The sequence below is a fragment of the Monodon monoceros genome, unplaced genomic scaffold (genome assembly GCF_005190385.1).
Source record: "Monodon monoceros isolate NGI ecotype Baffin Bay Population unplaced genomic scaffold, NGI_Narwhal_1 Super_Scaffold_18, whole genome shotgun sequence".
NCBI lineage: Eukaryota > Metazoa > Chordata > Mammalia > Artiodactyla > Monodontidae > Monodon > Monodon monoceros.
Window position 1 is genome coordinate 63,783,448 of NW_021703774.1, and position 17,472 is coordinate 63,800,919.

A 17,472-nucleotide genomic window follows, 5' to 3' on the forward strand; every position below is an offset into this window, starting at 1 on the left:
GAAGAAAACGGGAGGAGAGAAAGTAGTTCACTCATTAAAAATAAATTTCCAAGGAATTAGTGTTGAGTTTTTGATCTATGATACATATGTTTCTAGCCGGGAAAATGAAACCATTTAGGATTATTCCACCAGGTTTGTTACTCTCAGTATTGGCATGTTTTAACCTTCAAATAGTAAAAGCGTAAAACTTTATGGAAAGTCGTATAATTAAGACTCAAAATCTGCACATGCTCCACAGTGAGGAATAGAGAATGGAAGGAATTAGTCACAGCATTTTAGCCAAAAAAATCTACTGCCATCCTGCACTCCTTACATAGATAAAGTGAGGCTGACTCTGAGCCTCAAGAGGAAAACGAAAAGGAGAATCAGCAACAGTCTTATCAATCTCACTGATAACCTAAAGAATTAAAGCCCTAAGATATTATTTTTTTAAAAGCCAGAAGCAGGGATTTTCCTGGGTTGTCTGAAGAGCTGATCAACAAGTTAAGAGCTAAGGAAATTCCAATTTAGGAAAAACACCTTCATTGGCCTTAATGTTCTAATAAATGCCTTGTTAGTCTGTTTTGATTTGACAACGAAGAACTCACAGTGTAACACAAGAGTGAGAGCTGGGGCTGAGAGGGTAGCCCTGGGAGAGCACAGTCAGCCATTTTTCCCAGACAGTACCAGCCCGCCTTGACACAATTCTGCTGTGAAAGAAAAATTCGTAGTTAAAACGAAAGAGCTGCAGGGTTTCTGCATATATAAACGTTAAAATAAAAACAGCCTAAGGGGGAATTATGTGTTGACTAGTACCTTCAGCGTCCTGAGCATTTGTGTACAACATTCCTTTGCACGGTGTCTAACCACTTCTCTTCTCAGAAAGAGTAAATCTTAAAAAAAAAAATTCTCCTGTTCTAATTAGACAGGAAAATGCACCCAGAGTTTTTAAAATGTAGACTTCCTGTGAACACGAGGCAGCTTCACACCTTGCATCTTCCATCAATCCCAATAAGGCGGTGAAGGGCTGTGGATGTGGAATCAGACGCCCTTTGCGGATTAAGCTGGTGTTTAAAGTGCGGCACTAGTGAAGCAGGGAACATGAGTTCAAGCCCTATAATGGGACAACTGGATTTTATTCAGTTACTTTTGGAAAAAAAGACCACAATTGGAGGCACTGTTATGGGATACACAAGAATATCAAGACGTGGCTTCATGACAAATAGACTCTGCTTCTGAAAAGGGAGAGGCTTAACCCAATTGTTCAACAAGAGATGAAAATATGCAAGATAGATGTAGGCAAGCAAACCCAGCTCATCATAGCCACTTGTTCAGAATAAAACAGCTCTAACTCCCTTGTCCTGAGAATGGGTCATCAATTGTAACATTTCAAAGAAAAGCAAATCCAAGTCATTGCTGCTGTATGTGATTAACTCCCTTCTTATGGCTGTCTCCTTTTTCTTTCTTAACACTTGATTTAGACCCTCATTGGACAAGGCCCTGCAGTGGCGTGATTCCCTGGACAAGCTCTTGCAGAACAACCGTAAGTCTGAATTATCTTTATAAAGGTCAGGGGAAGGACAGAGGCAAAAAAAAGCGCTTTAGGCTGCCCATGTCCTTCTTCCCCAATTTTGACGTTTCTTCAATTTTGGAAGAATGCCAGGGGAGTGTGGTTATCTAGCTCACGGTAGGAGAATGTGCAAATAAGGTGTCCTGAGGACTCCTGAGTGCAGGTTGTATTCCCATCTGTCCTGCTTACTTGTGTGAGCGGAGCTAGTGGCTTGATCTGTGTAGTTCTTAAAATTTTCATCAGTAAAATGGAGATACTGCCTCTTCCAGCTTGGCCTCATAATGGCTTGCTGTGGACTCGGTGTAGCAGGGTACATATCACTGTACTATGAGGAATGGATTGGGTGTATGTCCCAGTTCAAAGTGCTATTAATTGCTTTTGTAACCCGCCATGGGTTGTTAACCTCCCCTAACCACAGTTTCCTCTTCTGGCAGCAGGCCTTTTATATCTCCATTCAAGACATGAAAAAAGTGCCAGCAAGAACTCCTCTCCAAGCTAATACCAATATACCTGAGCACCGTTTGCCTTTCCCCAATACAAAATCCTTACTGATTCCTAGGCCTAAAATATCAAGTTCAAATTTCCAATGTTTAGGATTCTCCATAATAGTGATGATATAGCTGGTCTGCAGTCAAATTGAGCTGTTCTCCCCTCCATATAGGATTTCTACATGTATTCCCTTTGGCTGGAATACTTTGTATTCATATCTCTGTCTGTTGAAATTCTCCTCTCCTATAAAAGCGAATCTAAATACTAAATGCCCAGTCTTCCTTGACCGTCCGGAATGATTTATCCTCCCTCTGAGGTTCCAGTGCAATTTGTCTGCACATTTTTATGCCGCTGTTACTTGCTACATTGTACTCTGATCATAGCCGTCTCCCTCCTATGACAGATTATAAACTCATTGACAGCCAGGATTTAGTCTTTTTCTTCTGGATAATTTCACAACAGGAAGTGCACAGTAATAGGAAAACAAATATTTGTTGAATCGTTCACTCTAAAAATAGGATTCAATGTAAGATCTCTAACCCATATTTTTCCATTTTCATCACAAGATGGAATATGAAACTTTGTTAAATGCTTTGCAAAAATAAGAATTTAAAAAATATTTCCCACAGGACCATCAAGATTAATAGACACAGGGTACATAGCAAAGAATGTATGTTGAATTGTATACAAACGTTTTTTATTTCTTGTTTTTGGTGAGGTAATCTGCTTACCTGTGACAGAATCAATATCTTATATTTGGAGGCAGAACACCAAAGCCTCTGATTTGGAACTTTCTCAATATTATCCATTTTTAATTTTCTTTTTTATTTCTTGTGTTAAACAGAGTACCCAGTCCTGATACATATAAAGTGTTCCACGAATGCTTATTGAATAATTGGGTTAATGAATGACTTCATTATTCTTCTAGGACACAGAAATTCCATGAAGACAACTAGGAGAAAAATATTTATGCTTATCAATTGACTTATTTATTGTGTTACACAGTGGTTTTAGGGCCAGTAGCAACCTGACAGATGACATATTATATATTATGAATTCTAAGTACCCTGGGTACAGGTATTTTTTGCTACTGTCAACAAACCTGAGAATTAGCAGAACCATTTCCATGCTTTTAAAACCATTAAAGAGAAGGATATATATTTATGCGGCCATATAAAATCCTTTTCAGTCATACTAATCCTTAGGGCCACATGTTCATATATTTCAGGCTTTCAGGAGAACTTAACTATAAGTTAAGCCAGAGGCAGTTGGTGTTAACACCTTAGCATTTGTTGAGGGACTGAAGTTCTTCAGCTTGCAAATAGATGATTTTCATGGTGTGAGCTTGAGGCCAGAGAGTCTCACAATAATATTTTCTGCTTCTTAGAGGGGAAATATGTATATGCGTGGGTGTGTAAATATATATAAAATTCACAATGTTTTATTTAATTAGATATATTTTAAAATTATATATACTATATATGTTATATGTATAGTATATATCTGTGTATATATATGTGTGTTCTTGAGTTCCACATCATTATCCTCTTAAGTAATTAACACTTTTAAGACTTGGGCGCTTTCCCCAAGCAATAAAAGGAAAAGCATTTGATAACTGTTCTAGTCAAAATTCTTTCCTTGAGAAGATATCTATCCATTCAAACTAGCATGAATGAAAAAGAGGGTCTCTGGTATGGATACAGAGATCCCACAGAAACAAAAGAGTGCCATGCTCTATGGGAGGTGGTGCCATGAGCGAATAAGACAGCTTCTCCCTCCCTCTGCCTCTGTTTCTCCGTTCTGTGTCTCTGTCTCTTCCTCTCTTTCCATTTTGCCCTCTATCTCTGCTTCTATGACTCTCCCTTTTGCTGTGTCTGTCTCTTGCCACTTTGTCTCTGCTGCCCTCTGTCCAGCTATTTCTAGAAGAGGACTAGTGGAATGACAGGCATGCCCAAGTAACTCTACCCCAACATCGTCAACCTAAAGAAACAATTTTTTTTTTTTTTTTTTTTTTTTTTTTTTGCGGTACGCGGGCCTGTCACTGTTGCGGCCTCTCCCGTTGCGGAGCACAGGCTCCAGACGCGCAGGCCCAGCGGCCATGGCTCACGGGCCCAGCCGCTCCGCGGCATGTGGGATCCTCCCGGACCGGGGCACGAACCCGTGTCCCCTGCATCGGCAGGCCGACTCCCAACCACTGCGCCACCAGGGAATCCCTAAAGAAACAATTTTTGACCTATTTCCCCAAACACCAGCTTTCGTGCACCGTGAATAACTTTTAAGCCAAACTTTGGCAACTCAGTTCTTATGAGATACTCTTATTTGAATCTGCAAAAACTAACGGTCTATAACCAGAACTATGATAGTTCTGACATTAGCTGTGATTGATGCAGAATAGGTAATGAAGAAAGATACATTCGAAAAATGCATATTTAAAACTTCACAATCCCCTCTTCCATGTTTGATTTGATAAATTAAATCATTTAACCGCAAGGAATGGCATATTTGCTGATTTATGAGGAACATTTGGCATTCTCTTGTGCTAATGTAAGATATTGATTCAGTTCCCCAAGCATTTCTTAAATCCACATTTTTCTTAAATTTTCTTGAGTGGAAATGAAATCAATTGGTACCAAACCTCTTAAAAAAAGGACAGTTAAGCTGCTACTCAATCTCTTCTCTTCCACAAGATTCCTCTCTTCCTTTCCTCAGTTTTTAAAAATCTTTTTTTATTGAAATATAGTTGCTTTACAATACTGCATTGTGTACAGAATGATTCATTTTGTACAGATTATATTCTGTTATAGGCTATTACAAGATAATCACCTATTAAACCTATTAAAACCTAATAGGCATTACCTAATGAACCTATGAAAAATAGTTTTTAATAGCCCAGTGTATTCGACTCTGTTCTGAAAGAACAGCAGTTGTTCTTACGTTCTTGTCTTCATTTTTATATATGGCACCATCTGTTTTCTTTTTGAAGGTCCATGGGGCACATAACTGGTGTATTGCTTTTTAAACACAAAAACAGATTGCACGTGGGAGTTTAAATAAGACAGTGACATTAAACTCTTCCACACGACTGTCTTTAAGAGCAGACGAAGAATGAAACACAGCCCAGTAGTAGCAAAGTTTTTATGTGAATCTTTTTGCCCCAGGAGTTCCAAAATGTCAGAACATTTCCTTGAGACACGCTTGAGATTTGGACTCTTGCATGGGGAATGGAATAGCCTGGCTCCTGGCTCCTCTTTTTGTTTCCGTCTTTGCATTCTCTTTCTTCTTCTCTTCTTTTGTTTCCAATTTTCTCCCTTCTCTTTTCTGGCTCATATTTATCATCATCTTACTCACTGGTAGCCACAATTCCCAGAAAAGGGACTTGGTAACTTGCCCATGAAATAAAATACTACAGCAATAGCAAAATCAGTCATTTTATTTTTCCTTAATGTTTGTATTCTTCAGTTTTGAGGCTTGAGAGGAAACTTTTGTCTCAATGGGTCTTATTTTATTCAGTGTGAACCTCGATTAAATGTTAGGCCCACAGATTTAGACTAGGAGGTGGGATGCTTTCAAAAGAAGGGCAAAGATAAATGAAACTCAAACCTTGAACTCAAATCGTCAACAGCCTCCTGGGAAAGATAGCCATAGAAGCAAATAATCCCAACCAAAACCGAGAAAGTGATCTCTCCTCTTATGATGCTAAAAATCCTCAACAGCAAGTTGGAGGTACTGGGTAAAGACTACCTTGTATATGAGGCAACATTTGAGTTGGGTTTTGAATGGTGATAAAGATTACTTTTAAATTGGGCATGAATAATAATGATGAAAGTCAGCATTTATTGAGCTCTCATTATGTTCAACATCATGTAAGAGCTTTCCATGAATTATTTAACCCTTATAACCACGCTGTCAGGTAGTTTCCATCAGTACCCCACTTACCAGATGTGGCAACTGAGGCTTGGAGAGGTTAGATTACTTGCCCAAGTTACTGTAGTAGTGTGGTGTGTAAGCATCAACCTCCAGGCCATCTTAGCTCTAGAGTCCATGCTTTGAAAGTAAACTATGAAATGGTATTTATCAACTATCAGTAACGTTTCACTATTTTTCCTCTAGGAGAAGAGATTTGTGCTAATCTACTTTCAGCAATTTTTTCCTTTATACCAGTTGGACCTGGATTTGTCTTATACTCTTTTTATTTTTAAAGTGGTTTTATAGGTGGTTTCAGTTTGTTCTTTGGCAGGGTTGTTATTTTATTTTACAGGCATGTCGAAAGTGACATCACTCATTAGGGCCAGCTCTGGGATTATAATGTGGGTCACAACCCAGAGTGTTGCCACCAGACCAGAAGATCAGGTGGGCTTCATCTACTTCTTAGGAAAAGGATGCCCGAAGATGTGTGTGGAATGGTATTTTGAGGCTCTGTGTGGGCTCAGCAAGGAATAATGTGGGGATTTTTCAGGGCTGTGTACTGAGGACTCTACTGGGGTGTGGAGCGGGCAGGGGAATAATGTGAGGCAAAGAAGACATGTGTGTTCCTCGCGGAATAGAGACTTTGGCCTAGAGTAGATTTGACTCTGACCCAAGAGGACTTCCTCAGGGGTAATGGGAATTCCTCAGGGTCTCTGAGGAATGGACCAGTAGAAAACCAGAGGTTAAGGAGGAGAAATCATCTGGGGAGTGGCGTTAGAGGGTCCTAGGAAGGGACCCTCTAGAGAATCCTCAAAATCCAGATGAGAGAAAGAATAGCTTTAAACATCTCCCAGACCAATAAATAAATAATAAATCCACTTTAGGAGTCTTGATTGAGAGTGTGCACATTGACAAAAAGCCTTGAGATGACATCATGGGCTTCAAGAGCATGATGAAACCAGCACCCAGGAAATGGGCTCAATACACTGGAAAGTTATTTTCCAAGTGCATTTTCTGTATCGGACGACTTGGTAAATGTATGGTAAATGTTAACATTGCTGTGGAATCCTGGAATGTATCCTCAGGTCATAAATAACAATGTTTCTGAGGACTAGAATTTTATCTCTACCTTTTTCAAAGATGTGGAGAGGGTGATTCAGAGTGCCTGAATCACCGTGTTGTGGGGACATGGGACTAATGAGAATAAATTGGCCCAGACTTATTCTGTGAAGTTATTGCTTTGTCTACAATCTTAGACCTGATTGTGTGGGCGCTCATAAGACTTCATTCCTATCGTCATTTCCCGGTAGCTAGAAAGTGCCTGGGAATTTTCTCATTTCAACAAAGATTACCTGACACCTTTTGTTTAAGAAACAATGAAAACTTTAAGAATGATAGAGAGAGAATTCGGGGGTTATTTCTTCTTTCAGCATGTACCATTGACTCCAGTGCCACTAAATTATAAAAAATAGTGCCGGAAATATGGTGGGAAATATGGGCAGAGAGAGAGGGAAAATACATCTGATGTTAACCAGGTAAACATTATCAAGTGGTTTCAAAGTAATTCTTCTAGCTGGGCTTCTAGAGAAAATTGTTTATCATACCTACCATCACTTCCCAATATATTTTTAGGTGTTGATCAATAAAAAATGGTTTTCGGTTAAGTACAGGGAGAGGGGATTAAAATGCAAAGTGTCTTGTTTGGATTCAGAATCACTGGTGACCCTAATCCAATTAATTATAACTTAGTCATTCTGTTTCTTTAGAACTGAACACAGTTTCAGGGAACTGTGAGGGGTATGAAGACAATAAAAATGCACAGAAGGAAAATTGAAAAAAGACAACCATATATTTCAGGCTTAATCATCACATTTTGTGCATATTGTATGAAATCGATGTATTAAGCTATGACTAATGAATGAAAATTTAGAGTCCATAAAAAGGAGTAGGGAGAAATACTCAAGGGGAAGGGAAATAGATAGAAATTAGGTCAAAGGAAATGAAGTCAGTACATGAATATGTCTGCAAGTAAAACTAATGAATTGAAGAAGTGTCTCCTGATGGGGAACAAGTTAGAAAGGTGGACCCTGATGGACTGGTTATAGTCAGTCCAACCTTCTGCCCTGAGAGGCAAATGACATGCCAGGCATGTCTGTAATTGTGATACAGTCTGTGGAAAACTAGAATTTTCTCTCCTTCCTTTAGAAATCTACTTTCCCTACATAGTAAATGGACATGGATTCTCTCTCAGTACATATGCATTTGTTAGAATTTGGGTTTTAAAAAAAGCATATATATATATATATATATATATATAGAAAGAGAGAGAGAGAGAGAGACAGCTTTAAAAGGAAGAAAATATTGAAGATAAAGAGTGATTTTTCCTTTGTTCCTCTCCAGTGCCTTCCTAAATCCTGACCTTGCCTTCTACTTATCTACCACTTTGGAGGTTAGAGCTGGAGGGGTAGGAAAGAAAAAGGAAACAAAAGCATCAGGCCCAAGAGTCTCTAATAGATAGATAGATAGATAGATAGATAGATAGATAGATAGATAGATAGATATTCGTATATAGATGTATATATATTTAAATTATAAGCTGAAATATATTCTACAGGAGCAACAGTGCACTGAAAACAGAATCACGGTAGTTATAATTATACTGAATTTAATATGTTTATAGACTGATGTATAATTGACGGGCATAGTAACTACTCTGCAAGTGGTGACTTCATTGGGCCCCTTCCCACTCCTCCTTCAGGTCTCAAATGGAATGTCACTTTCTCATGGAGGCTTTCCCTAAACCTAAAACGAGGTTAGGACCCCTTTTGTTACTCTTACTATCTTTCGTATGGTTTTCTTTTGTTGTGTACATTTATTTGTGTGTGTTTCTTCGTTTTCTTTTCTACCTCCCCCAGGATCTATAAACTTCATTAGGGCCGGAACCATGTCTATCTTACTTACCATAATTCCCAGAACATGATATTTGCTCAAAAATCATCTGTAGGAAAACAAAAAGACTGCAAGTAGTCCATACACGAGAATCAACATTAATGTTACTCACACTACCAAATCAAGTTTTAAATGTATTTTTTTCCTTTTGGTAATTGATAAGTATCCAGAATGGCATTAGTGTTCACAGTGTCCCTGGATGTTGTATACAGGTAAACCTTCATCACCTAAGTATAGACTGTCTGGATCTGAATCCCAGCTCTGCCACTTACCAGCTGGTTAACTAAGGGCAAGTTACTTGATCTCTCTGACTTCATTTGTAAAATAGCTTCGTAATGAGGAGCAAATGAGTTAACTTTTGTAAGGTTATGGCATAAATGACAGGAATATATAGTAAATAAACCTAGGCTACAACGTGGGATATAGTGTTAGATAGATAGATAGATAGATAGGGTGAATACATTTCCTCAAATAACCTTTTTCCTTGCTAGACGGACTTGCCAGTTTCAAAAGTTTCCTGAGGTCTGAATTTAGTGAGGAAAACCTTGAGTTCTGGATGGCCTGTGAGGATTACAAGAAGATCAAGTCCCCTGTCAAGATGGCTGAGAAGGCAAAGAAAATTTATGAAGAATTCATCCAAGCGGAGGCTCCTAAAGAGGTTGGTCCTGATGGGAAGGTGGGTGAGTGTGGTCAGCTCAACAACTTCCCAGGAAGGGTTTCCAACTGCAGTACACTTTGCAGCCACAGGCTGTTCCTATCTGAGAGTGGGCCACCTTTCGTAAGCGCCTACTGAGTGGAAAGGTGGAGGAATACAGTCGAGCAGGTATGAACTTGAACTCTGTTTAGGTCACTTTCTAAGCAATCATGGGTCTCTTTTCAGTAGTATGTAATCGCAAGTCAGAATGATACTAGTTGTATGATCTTAGATAAATGATTGAGTCTGTCTGAACTTAGTTTCTTTCTTTGGGAAAAATGAGGGTAATGAAGACTATTTCTGCAGGATTGTTGTGAGGATGAAATTAAAGAGCGGACGTGAAAATGTATATCTCAGCATTTGAACTAATGGATGCTTACTGAATGTTTCTACCACTTAATTTCTTCTCTCTTCCTCTTCCCCTTCTCCTCCCTTCCCTTTCTTTTTTTATGAAAACTCTCTCTTTTCCCTTCTATTCTCCCCCATCCTGTTGTTTCCCCCAGGCCTTTTCCATTTACACGCTAGTCAGGGGAAACAGGGTTTCTACTTACAAAAATCAAATGATTACAAGATAATAGTGCTAGAGATGTCAGAAGACAATGTACCATTAACTGACTGCTAAAGACAAGATGTGTGTTGATTTCAAAGAGGATTTGGGGTAGTTTATCTGCCCTTTATGAAACTGAATTGAAAAGGCTTTCTGTGGAATTCAGGATGGCCTCAGCAAGACCTGTTCATCATGTTTTGGTCAGGTCACTAATTTCACATTGCACCCCATAATCCAATCTGGACATCAAGCATTTCATCAAGATTTGGGGTCAATCACAGGGGTGATCTGAGCAAACCCTCTAGGTAGGCAGTAATTAACTTCAGGTTATTTGAGAGGGGAAAACCCCAATACCCTTTTTCTCTCTCAGGTGCTCTAGACTCTTGAGGTCCCACCATTTGATATTTATTCCTTTGGTAATGCATTATTCATCACTGATCCTTTTTGAAAGATAAATATGTTTGAATGGATGGACAAATTATATACCTAATACCAAGAGATGAGCTCCCTCCATGACACAGGAAGTGGAGGTCAGGAGCATGAGAGTATAGAGCACCATGGGTCAAGGTGGAGAAAGTGAGAGTCCTAAGATGGAACTGGGCTTAGTCTTGCTGTGGAACTTATCCAGATCTCCTGTTCTACTCCTCAGGCTCCCACCCTATGCATATATGTTAACTTGCCCTACTTCTGATGCCTTTTGTGCTGGGACATTATTCTTCTACCCACGTGGAATCTCTATTTGTGATGTTACCAAGGAGATTAGTATTAAATTTGACACCCGTTTCCTGACTTCAACTGATCTTCCATTTCCAGCCTATCTTCCTACCAACATCATTCCTATTTACAGAAGTCTAGGATTTGTTGCAATGTCTGCACATCGTGGAGACCCATCTGGACTATTGCTTTGAACTCCAGGAAAACTTTGTTCTCGAGGTTCCTTACTAGAACATTGGTGTTTATCATGAAAATATGAGACATTAAAAATGAAGTTTCAAGGGCTTCCCTGGTGGCGCAGTGGTTGAGAGTCCGCCTGCTGAGGCAGGGGTCACGGGTTCGTGCCCCGGTCCAGGAAGATCCCACATGTCGCAGAGCGGCTGGGCCCGTGAGCCATGGCCGCTGACCCTGCGCGTCCGGAGCCTGCACTCCGCAACGGGAGAGGCCACAACAGTGAGAGGCCGGCATACCGGAAAAAAAAAAAAAAAAAAAAAAAAAAAATGAAGTTTCAAAATAAACAAAACCCTGGCTGAGTTACTAGAACACACAAATGGTGACCCTTATTATGAGGACCTGTGAGCTCAAAATAAAATAGCCTTGGCCTCCAGTCTCTGAGCTGGGCATCAGAGAGAATGTGAATCTCACTCCTGACACATAATAAACATTCAGTGAACATTTGTGAGATGAATGGGTGCAGATGTCCCAACCCAGACCTTTCTCAATGTGTACCTTTGGGCAAGTTTCTCACTAAAGCTCTCTAATTCTCAGTTACCTTAACCGTAATCACCTCACATATATGTATGTGTACCTAGAGGATGTTTAATAAATTGTAGCTGTTATTTTTAAAATTCTCCAACTCTTGTATTTTGACCCCCAAATTTACTATTTCATTTTGGTGACCAGCAGATTGACCTATAAAACAAATTTACCCAGGCAAATAGTAATCTAAATTTTCTTTCTCTGAATATTCACCTCAGTTCTTTAAGATAAGGAACTGAAGGAGAGATACAGTTGTAAAAAATTGGAACTAAGATTAAAAAAAGAGAAGTGACCCTGCGTAGTTCAATAAGTAGAAAACCCGTATATTGCAGATTGTCAACTGTCCATATTTTAAATTAATGAAAATATTTTCTTGGCTCTCTAGTAAACGGATGAGTATATATCAAAATGATTCATTAGAGGAGCCCATGCACATAAAACTTATAAGATAAATAGCTGTTTTTGCTGGTGCATACAATGTGTTAGAAAGTTTTAAATACATCACTTCTTTAAAAAATAGGATTAAGAGATAATTCTATAATTTTTAGAAATACAACTATTTGAGTAAGGCTGCCCACCTAGCTCAGCATATATTTAAAAGAAGGAAGAAACATCGCTTTCGTGTGGCGAGAAGAATAACAGACTGAGAATAGAGAAATATACATGATAGCCTCACTTCTGTCCCTCACTAGCTGTTTGTGGGCCTGTAACGACCTCTCTGGGTCTTGGAGTCTTCACCCGTGAAGGCAGGAGTCAGACTACCTCACCTCCGAGGCTGTTTCCAGTGCCTCCTGTATAGTCTTCCGCCATTCCTGCATAAAGCACACAGGCCCCTTTCATCTGTGGAAAACATGTCATAGCCTCAACTCACTTCATCCTGGACCTTCAGTCACAGTCACTCCTGTGTGTTCTGGCCTGGTACTCCCCAATCATGTCTTTGTCCCTGACTCTGACCTAAAGCTGCTTCATAATTCTCTGAGCCCAAATAGCTTTTCTCAGTATCAAGAACTTCTAGCAGCCCAGGAGAGACCTAAAACATTTTCTCATGTTCCAATTCAAAATTATTGGTTGATTTGTTTCTCTTTTACATGCAGACTCCTTAAGAGTCATTGAAACATACAACGTGATTTCTCTCAAATCATACTCAGACAAGCCCAGGCACGTTGTAAACTGTACAACTCCAGGGGCCATTTACACGGACCCTAACATGAATGGTGTCCCTGGGAATGGCTCGATGTAGTAGCCCTGCATTCAAGACAAGTACGCCATAATGCCTTCCAACACTGCAGTCTACTGGGTAAAAGCAACATTGCTGGGCTTTTGAGTTTTCTCCCTACCACTTATGGTCTTGGACAAGTCACTTAACATTTCTGTCCCTCAGGTGTCAAGTGTAGGTGTCAGTATTGCCTCCTAGAGTTGTAAGATTCAATGAATTCATAGCACAGTGCCTGTAAAAGTTAAGCTGTCCGCAATCATTAAGTATTAGCTGCTATTGTTATCATTGTTGCGCTAGAACCATTGTTTCCCACTTAGTTTCAGGAAAAGACCAAATTTCTTTATTCTTCGAGAACCATGCAAAAGGTCTTGGATTCCTGGTCAGAAGTTCTTTCTCTCTCTTCATTCTCCCCACTAGGTGTGAAACCAAATGCTGTGGTAGGAGGATTGTGGGATTAGGCATCGGATACTTGGATTCAAATTCAGAGTCTCTGCATTCAAATACATTTATTAGTTCTGTGATCTTGAAGAAGTCTCTATCTATATCTATCTATCTATCTATCTATCTTTCCCCTACAAAAGGAAAGACTCATTCTTAGGGTTATTGTGAGGATTATATGAGGTCTGCATGTGTTGGCTGCTTGTTTCTAACAGTGGGTGTCTAACACTGGTTGATCTTAATCTGAGTCATGCATTTGTTGAAGCATTTGTTGAAGTTGCATTACTCCACTGCATATAAAATAGAAATGATATTTCTCACTTGCTATGACTCTCTTCCCCTCGTGTGTTATACTGGTGAGAAATTCCACTTCTCTCCCAACCCCTCCTCAAATCCCACAACCTGGCTGACTCAGTGACCCTGTTTCCTGTCTCATAGGTGAATATTGATCATTTCACGAAGGACATCACAGTGAAGAACCTGGTGGAACCTTCCCCAAGCAGCTTTGATGTGGCCCAGAAAAGAATCCATGCCCTGATGGAAAAGGATTCACTGCCTCGCTTTGTGCGCTCTGGGTTTTATCAGGAGTTCATCAAGTAGCAATGTAGTTGGTCTGTGAGAATCATCCTGACAGTTATTTCCTCCACAATAACCTGCACTTTCCAGCAACCCACGTATTTTCCTATAGCAGCTTTTGCTCAAAGACTCTCAAACGGAAAACCCCAGAGAGTGTTGCTTCCTCCTTTGCCCACATTGTTTTGGATGTTTATCTATTGCCCAAATGCCTTCCTTTTCCAATTTCCTCTTCCTGCCCCCAATCTTAATTAAGCTCTACTCTTGTATGTTGTTGTGAAACTCAATCAGAATGACAGAAAAAAATCTGTCAAAGGAAATATAAGATAAAAATATGATATCATTGAATGTAGGTCCATTTGGTTTAGGTAATGGATCTCCCGCTAAATTGGTATGAAAAAGAATGTGGATGTGGAAAGACCAGTTTCAACTGAAACTAATGGATCTCATTTTTAAAAAAATTCTGATCCATGAAGGGGTCACCCCTCTCATTATTTCTGAACTTGGTTAGTAAAAGTTGCTAAGAATTTTATGAGGCAGAGCCACTCTTGGATTTTTTAAGCAAATACGTTGTTAAAAAATATTGATCTTCTTCTGAGAGCATTTTTGTGTTAGCTAGAGATTATAAACAAGAGATATAGATACATAAATATGCTGTGTTTATATAAAATTGATCTGAACACCATCCATATAACTTCTTTCCCTATACTTCCCTCATACCTTCCCATGCATAAAGTTACCAAATTCTGTATTAAATCAATGACCTGAGATTGACAAGGGACTACTTTATACATGTATCTATGCCTCTAGTATGTAGGCACAAAGTTTCAATTTTCAAATTATTTAAAATTCGTGTGAGTATAAAATTCCAAAATTTCTGACTCCAATCATATAAAACAGTTGCTACTCATTGCAGTGGTCTCCCACCTCAATATCAAGAGGGCTGTACACTAAGATGGGAAAATCTTGTCAAGCCTAAAATGGTTAGTTGTCCTATGATGCCATCAGTTTGTTTAGTAAAAGACGATTATCTTTAAAACACCAAATTATCTTTGGAAAACTTAATTTGACTAAATGCAGAGACGTTCTAAGTGAGATAAAATTTTAAAGTACCCTGCATTTTGCAAAATAATCTGATCTTTTAGCAACCCCTCACTTCCCTCCCTATTTTGCTCCCTGCATTAGTGAATTGTATTTATAGTCAAAATGCACATTTATACCCATAACATGCCTTACACACAACCAATTGGTAAGCCATGGTACTTTTAGTAGGTTTAAACTTTTAATTCTGTATTTCATTATTATAAGTCTTGCTAGAATTTTTTTCTTATCTTTAGTAGATTTGATTAAACAATGATTTACATAATCTAGTAATAGAGTCAAACTATGTATGAATATAACCAAGGTGAGGACACTGAGTTAACTAAACAAGTAATTTTTAAAGGACTAATAAAAATCTGAAATGTTTAAGTAGAAGACTACATTGTTTAGTCTTGTATTTACTCCTTTTGTTTCTTTTTGTCTTTCACACACTCCTAGTTTCACATGTTTGTAGCCCATTTATTCACTTAATTCCTAAGAGTACTGAAAGTGAAGCAACTATATGACTGTATTCTTTGAGTAAACACTGACTGTATTTGTTGGGTTTTCCTTTTTTTTTTTTTTTTTTTTTTGTATTTCAAAGGCTAATGTGCCCTTCCTGAATACTTGCCATTTCAAACTCTGAAAATGGGTCGGAGTGACTGGGTCTACTGCCAACTCTTGCTAGTCTGGTATGAGTTCATTCATATTTGTCAGTATTGCTCACTTCAAAGAATCTCCGTCATCAAGCAGTCGACAGCTAGGCCAGACCAACATTGTGAGCATGAAAAAGAAGTTCCCACCATGTCTATTCGTGTAGGAGTGACAAGCAACTCACAACAAGAATTCCCAGCACAGCCATCCTTAGCATCTGTCTATGCTGCCCCAGATCAGTATAAAATCACCAATCCTTTACTTGCTAATGCAGCTAGAAAATTTAAGAACTGAAGAATCTAGGTGAGTTATGTTTTTCTTGAATGTCAAAACATTTTTAAGAAAAATTTTCATGTCATTAATATTTCAAATATTTTATTCATATTATTTGAAACAACAAAATGTTTGAAAATACCCAGAGAATTAACTAGAGATTACAGAGTTCACCAAGATGGTTGATATGACAAAGACTCGGACTGACTGTATTCACAAATTGACTGCACATCCTATGTAAGTGGGTAGACTTGTCAGTGGAGAATAAGAAGGACCTTCACCTTTTCATAAGCTGAACCCAGGAGGCAGAGGGGCAGGAAAAGCACCAGGAGGGCAATGCTGTAAAGGCTACAAGAAGCATGAATGCCTTGCAGTCAACCAGTGACATGTAATATATATGTAAATATGATTTTAAATTTAAAGCAGTACACACACACACACACACACACACACTCTCTTCTAAATAATAAAATTAAAAGGAGTACAAATATCACAGACCAAAATGAAAAAGCAAATGTATAAAAATTGCCCTAGAAAATTCTTTGAAATCTTCGGTGTTTTTAAACTTAGAAAAAAAAACTGAGCTGCTAAAAGTTGCCATAGTAACACAAACAAAATAAACATTCTTTTAAATTTTGGGAAATTAGGAAAACTGTGATGATCTTTCCAGGAAAAAAAATGTGTAACATCTGTTTATCACTCCCTTTGCCTCCTCCCCTTCCTCCCGGCTCTCCCTTGAGTAAATTGCCTGGGAAAGTATGAAACTCAATGAAGGAGTGAGCCCTGTGGTGCTGACATTTTCCTCCCTTGTGAAAATGTAACAGTCATAAGTGAATCTGGAATGTAGAGAGGTAGTCAATGGGAATAGGAGTATATGCTTCTCATCCTTGAGAGAAACCTAAGATTGGTAGGTAGGTCAGGTAACCACCATAACCTGTTTTTCTGCCTGGGTTTGATATAGTTTGTGGTTGTGGTTGGTGTCTGATTAGGATCTAAACTTGACCAGAAGAAAGAGACAGACTCTCAGAGTAAATTAGGAGGCTGTGTTCCATGTTCATCTGCTAAAGCAATGCTTGTTCATGTGAACAACTCCCTACACACACACGCACACATGCACACACATACACATTTTCTTTCTCTCAGATAGACACCTTCTGAAATGCAGAACTGAGGTGTTTCAGTAACTTTGCTTTCCAATCGATAGAATCAAATTTATGACAACATTTTGTGCCCCACTCCCCATACCACCTATGTACTCTAATTCTCTATGGTATAAATTATGCTTTAAGCAGATTTCAGTTTTGAGTGCATAAAGAGAAGTTGTTAAAGAAATTGTTTCTACTTTTGTCCTCTACAAAGCCATGGATTATGCTTGGCTGATGTGCTCTCTGTATACACTCCCTTTCAACAGGGTGGACTTGTTATTATTTCCCAAAGAATAATAGATATCCAGAAGTTTCAATAAAAACTTGACCATTAGTAACTCAATTGGTAAACTAATGAACATTCTTTGCCAGGGCTTTGTCAAGCTATCCGTCCCATCACAAATTTGATAATTTGAGAATCATTTCAAAGGCTATCATATTTCAGAGGAATCATTTTTATCCCTGAAATCATTCCCTCTAGTAGGG

General features: G+C 38.8%; 1 protein-coding gene across 1 annotated transcript in view; it reads left to right on the top strand.

Moving 5' to 3' along the window:
* The window catches only part of RGS5 (regulator of G protein signaling 5), a 48,969-nt gene extending 33,654 nt beyond the window's left edge, over positions 1 to 15,315 (top strand). Inside the window, exons 3-5 of the mRNA XM_029230559.1 lie at positions 1,461 to 1,522; positions 9,385 to 9,551; positions 13,700 to 15,315. Of these exons, the coding sequence (XP_029086392.1) occupies positions 1,461 to 1,522; positions 9,385 to 9,551; positions 13,700 to 13,861 (391 nt within the window). The 3' untranslated portion in view covers positions 13,862 to 15,315. The remainder of the gene's footprint in view (positions 1 to 1,460; positions 1,523 to 9,384; positions 9,552 to 13,699) is intronic.
* The last annotated feature ends 2,157 nt before the right edge of the window (positions 15,316 to 17,472 follow it).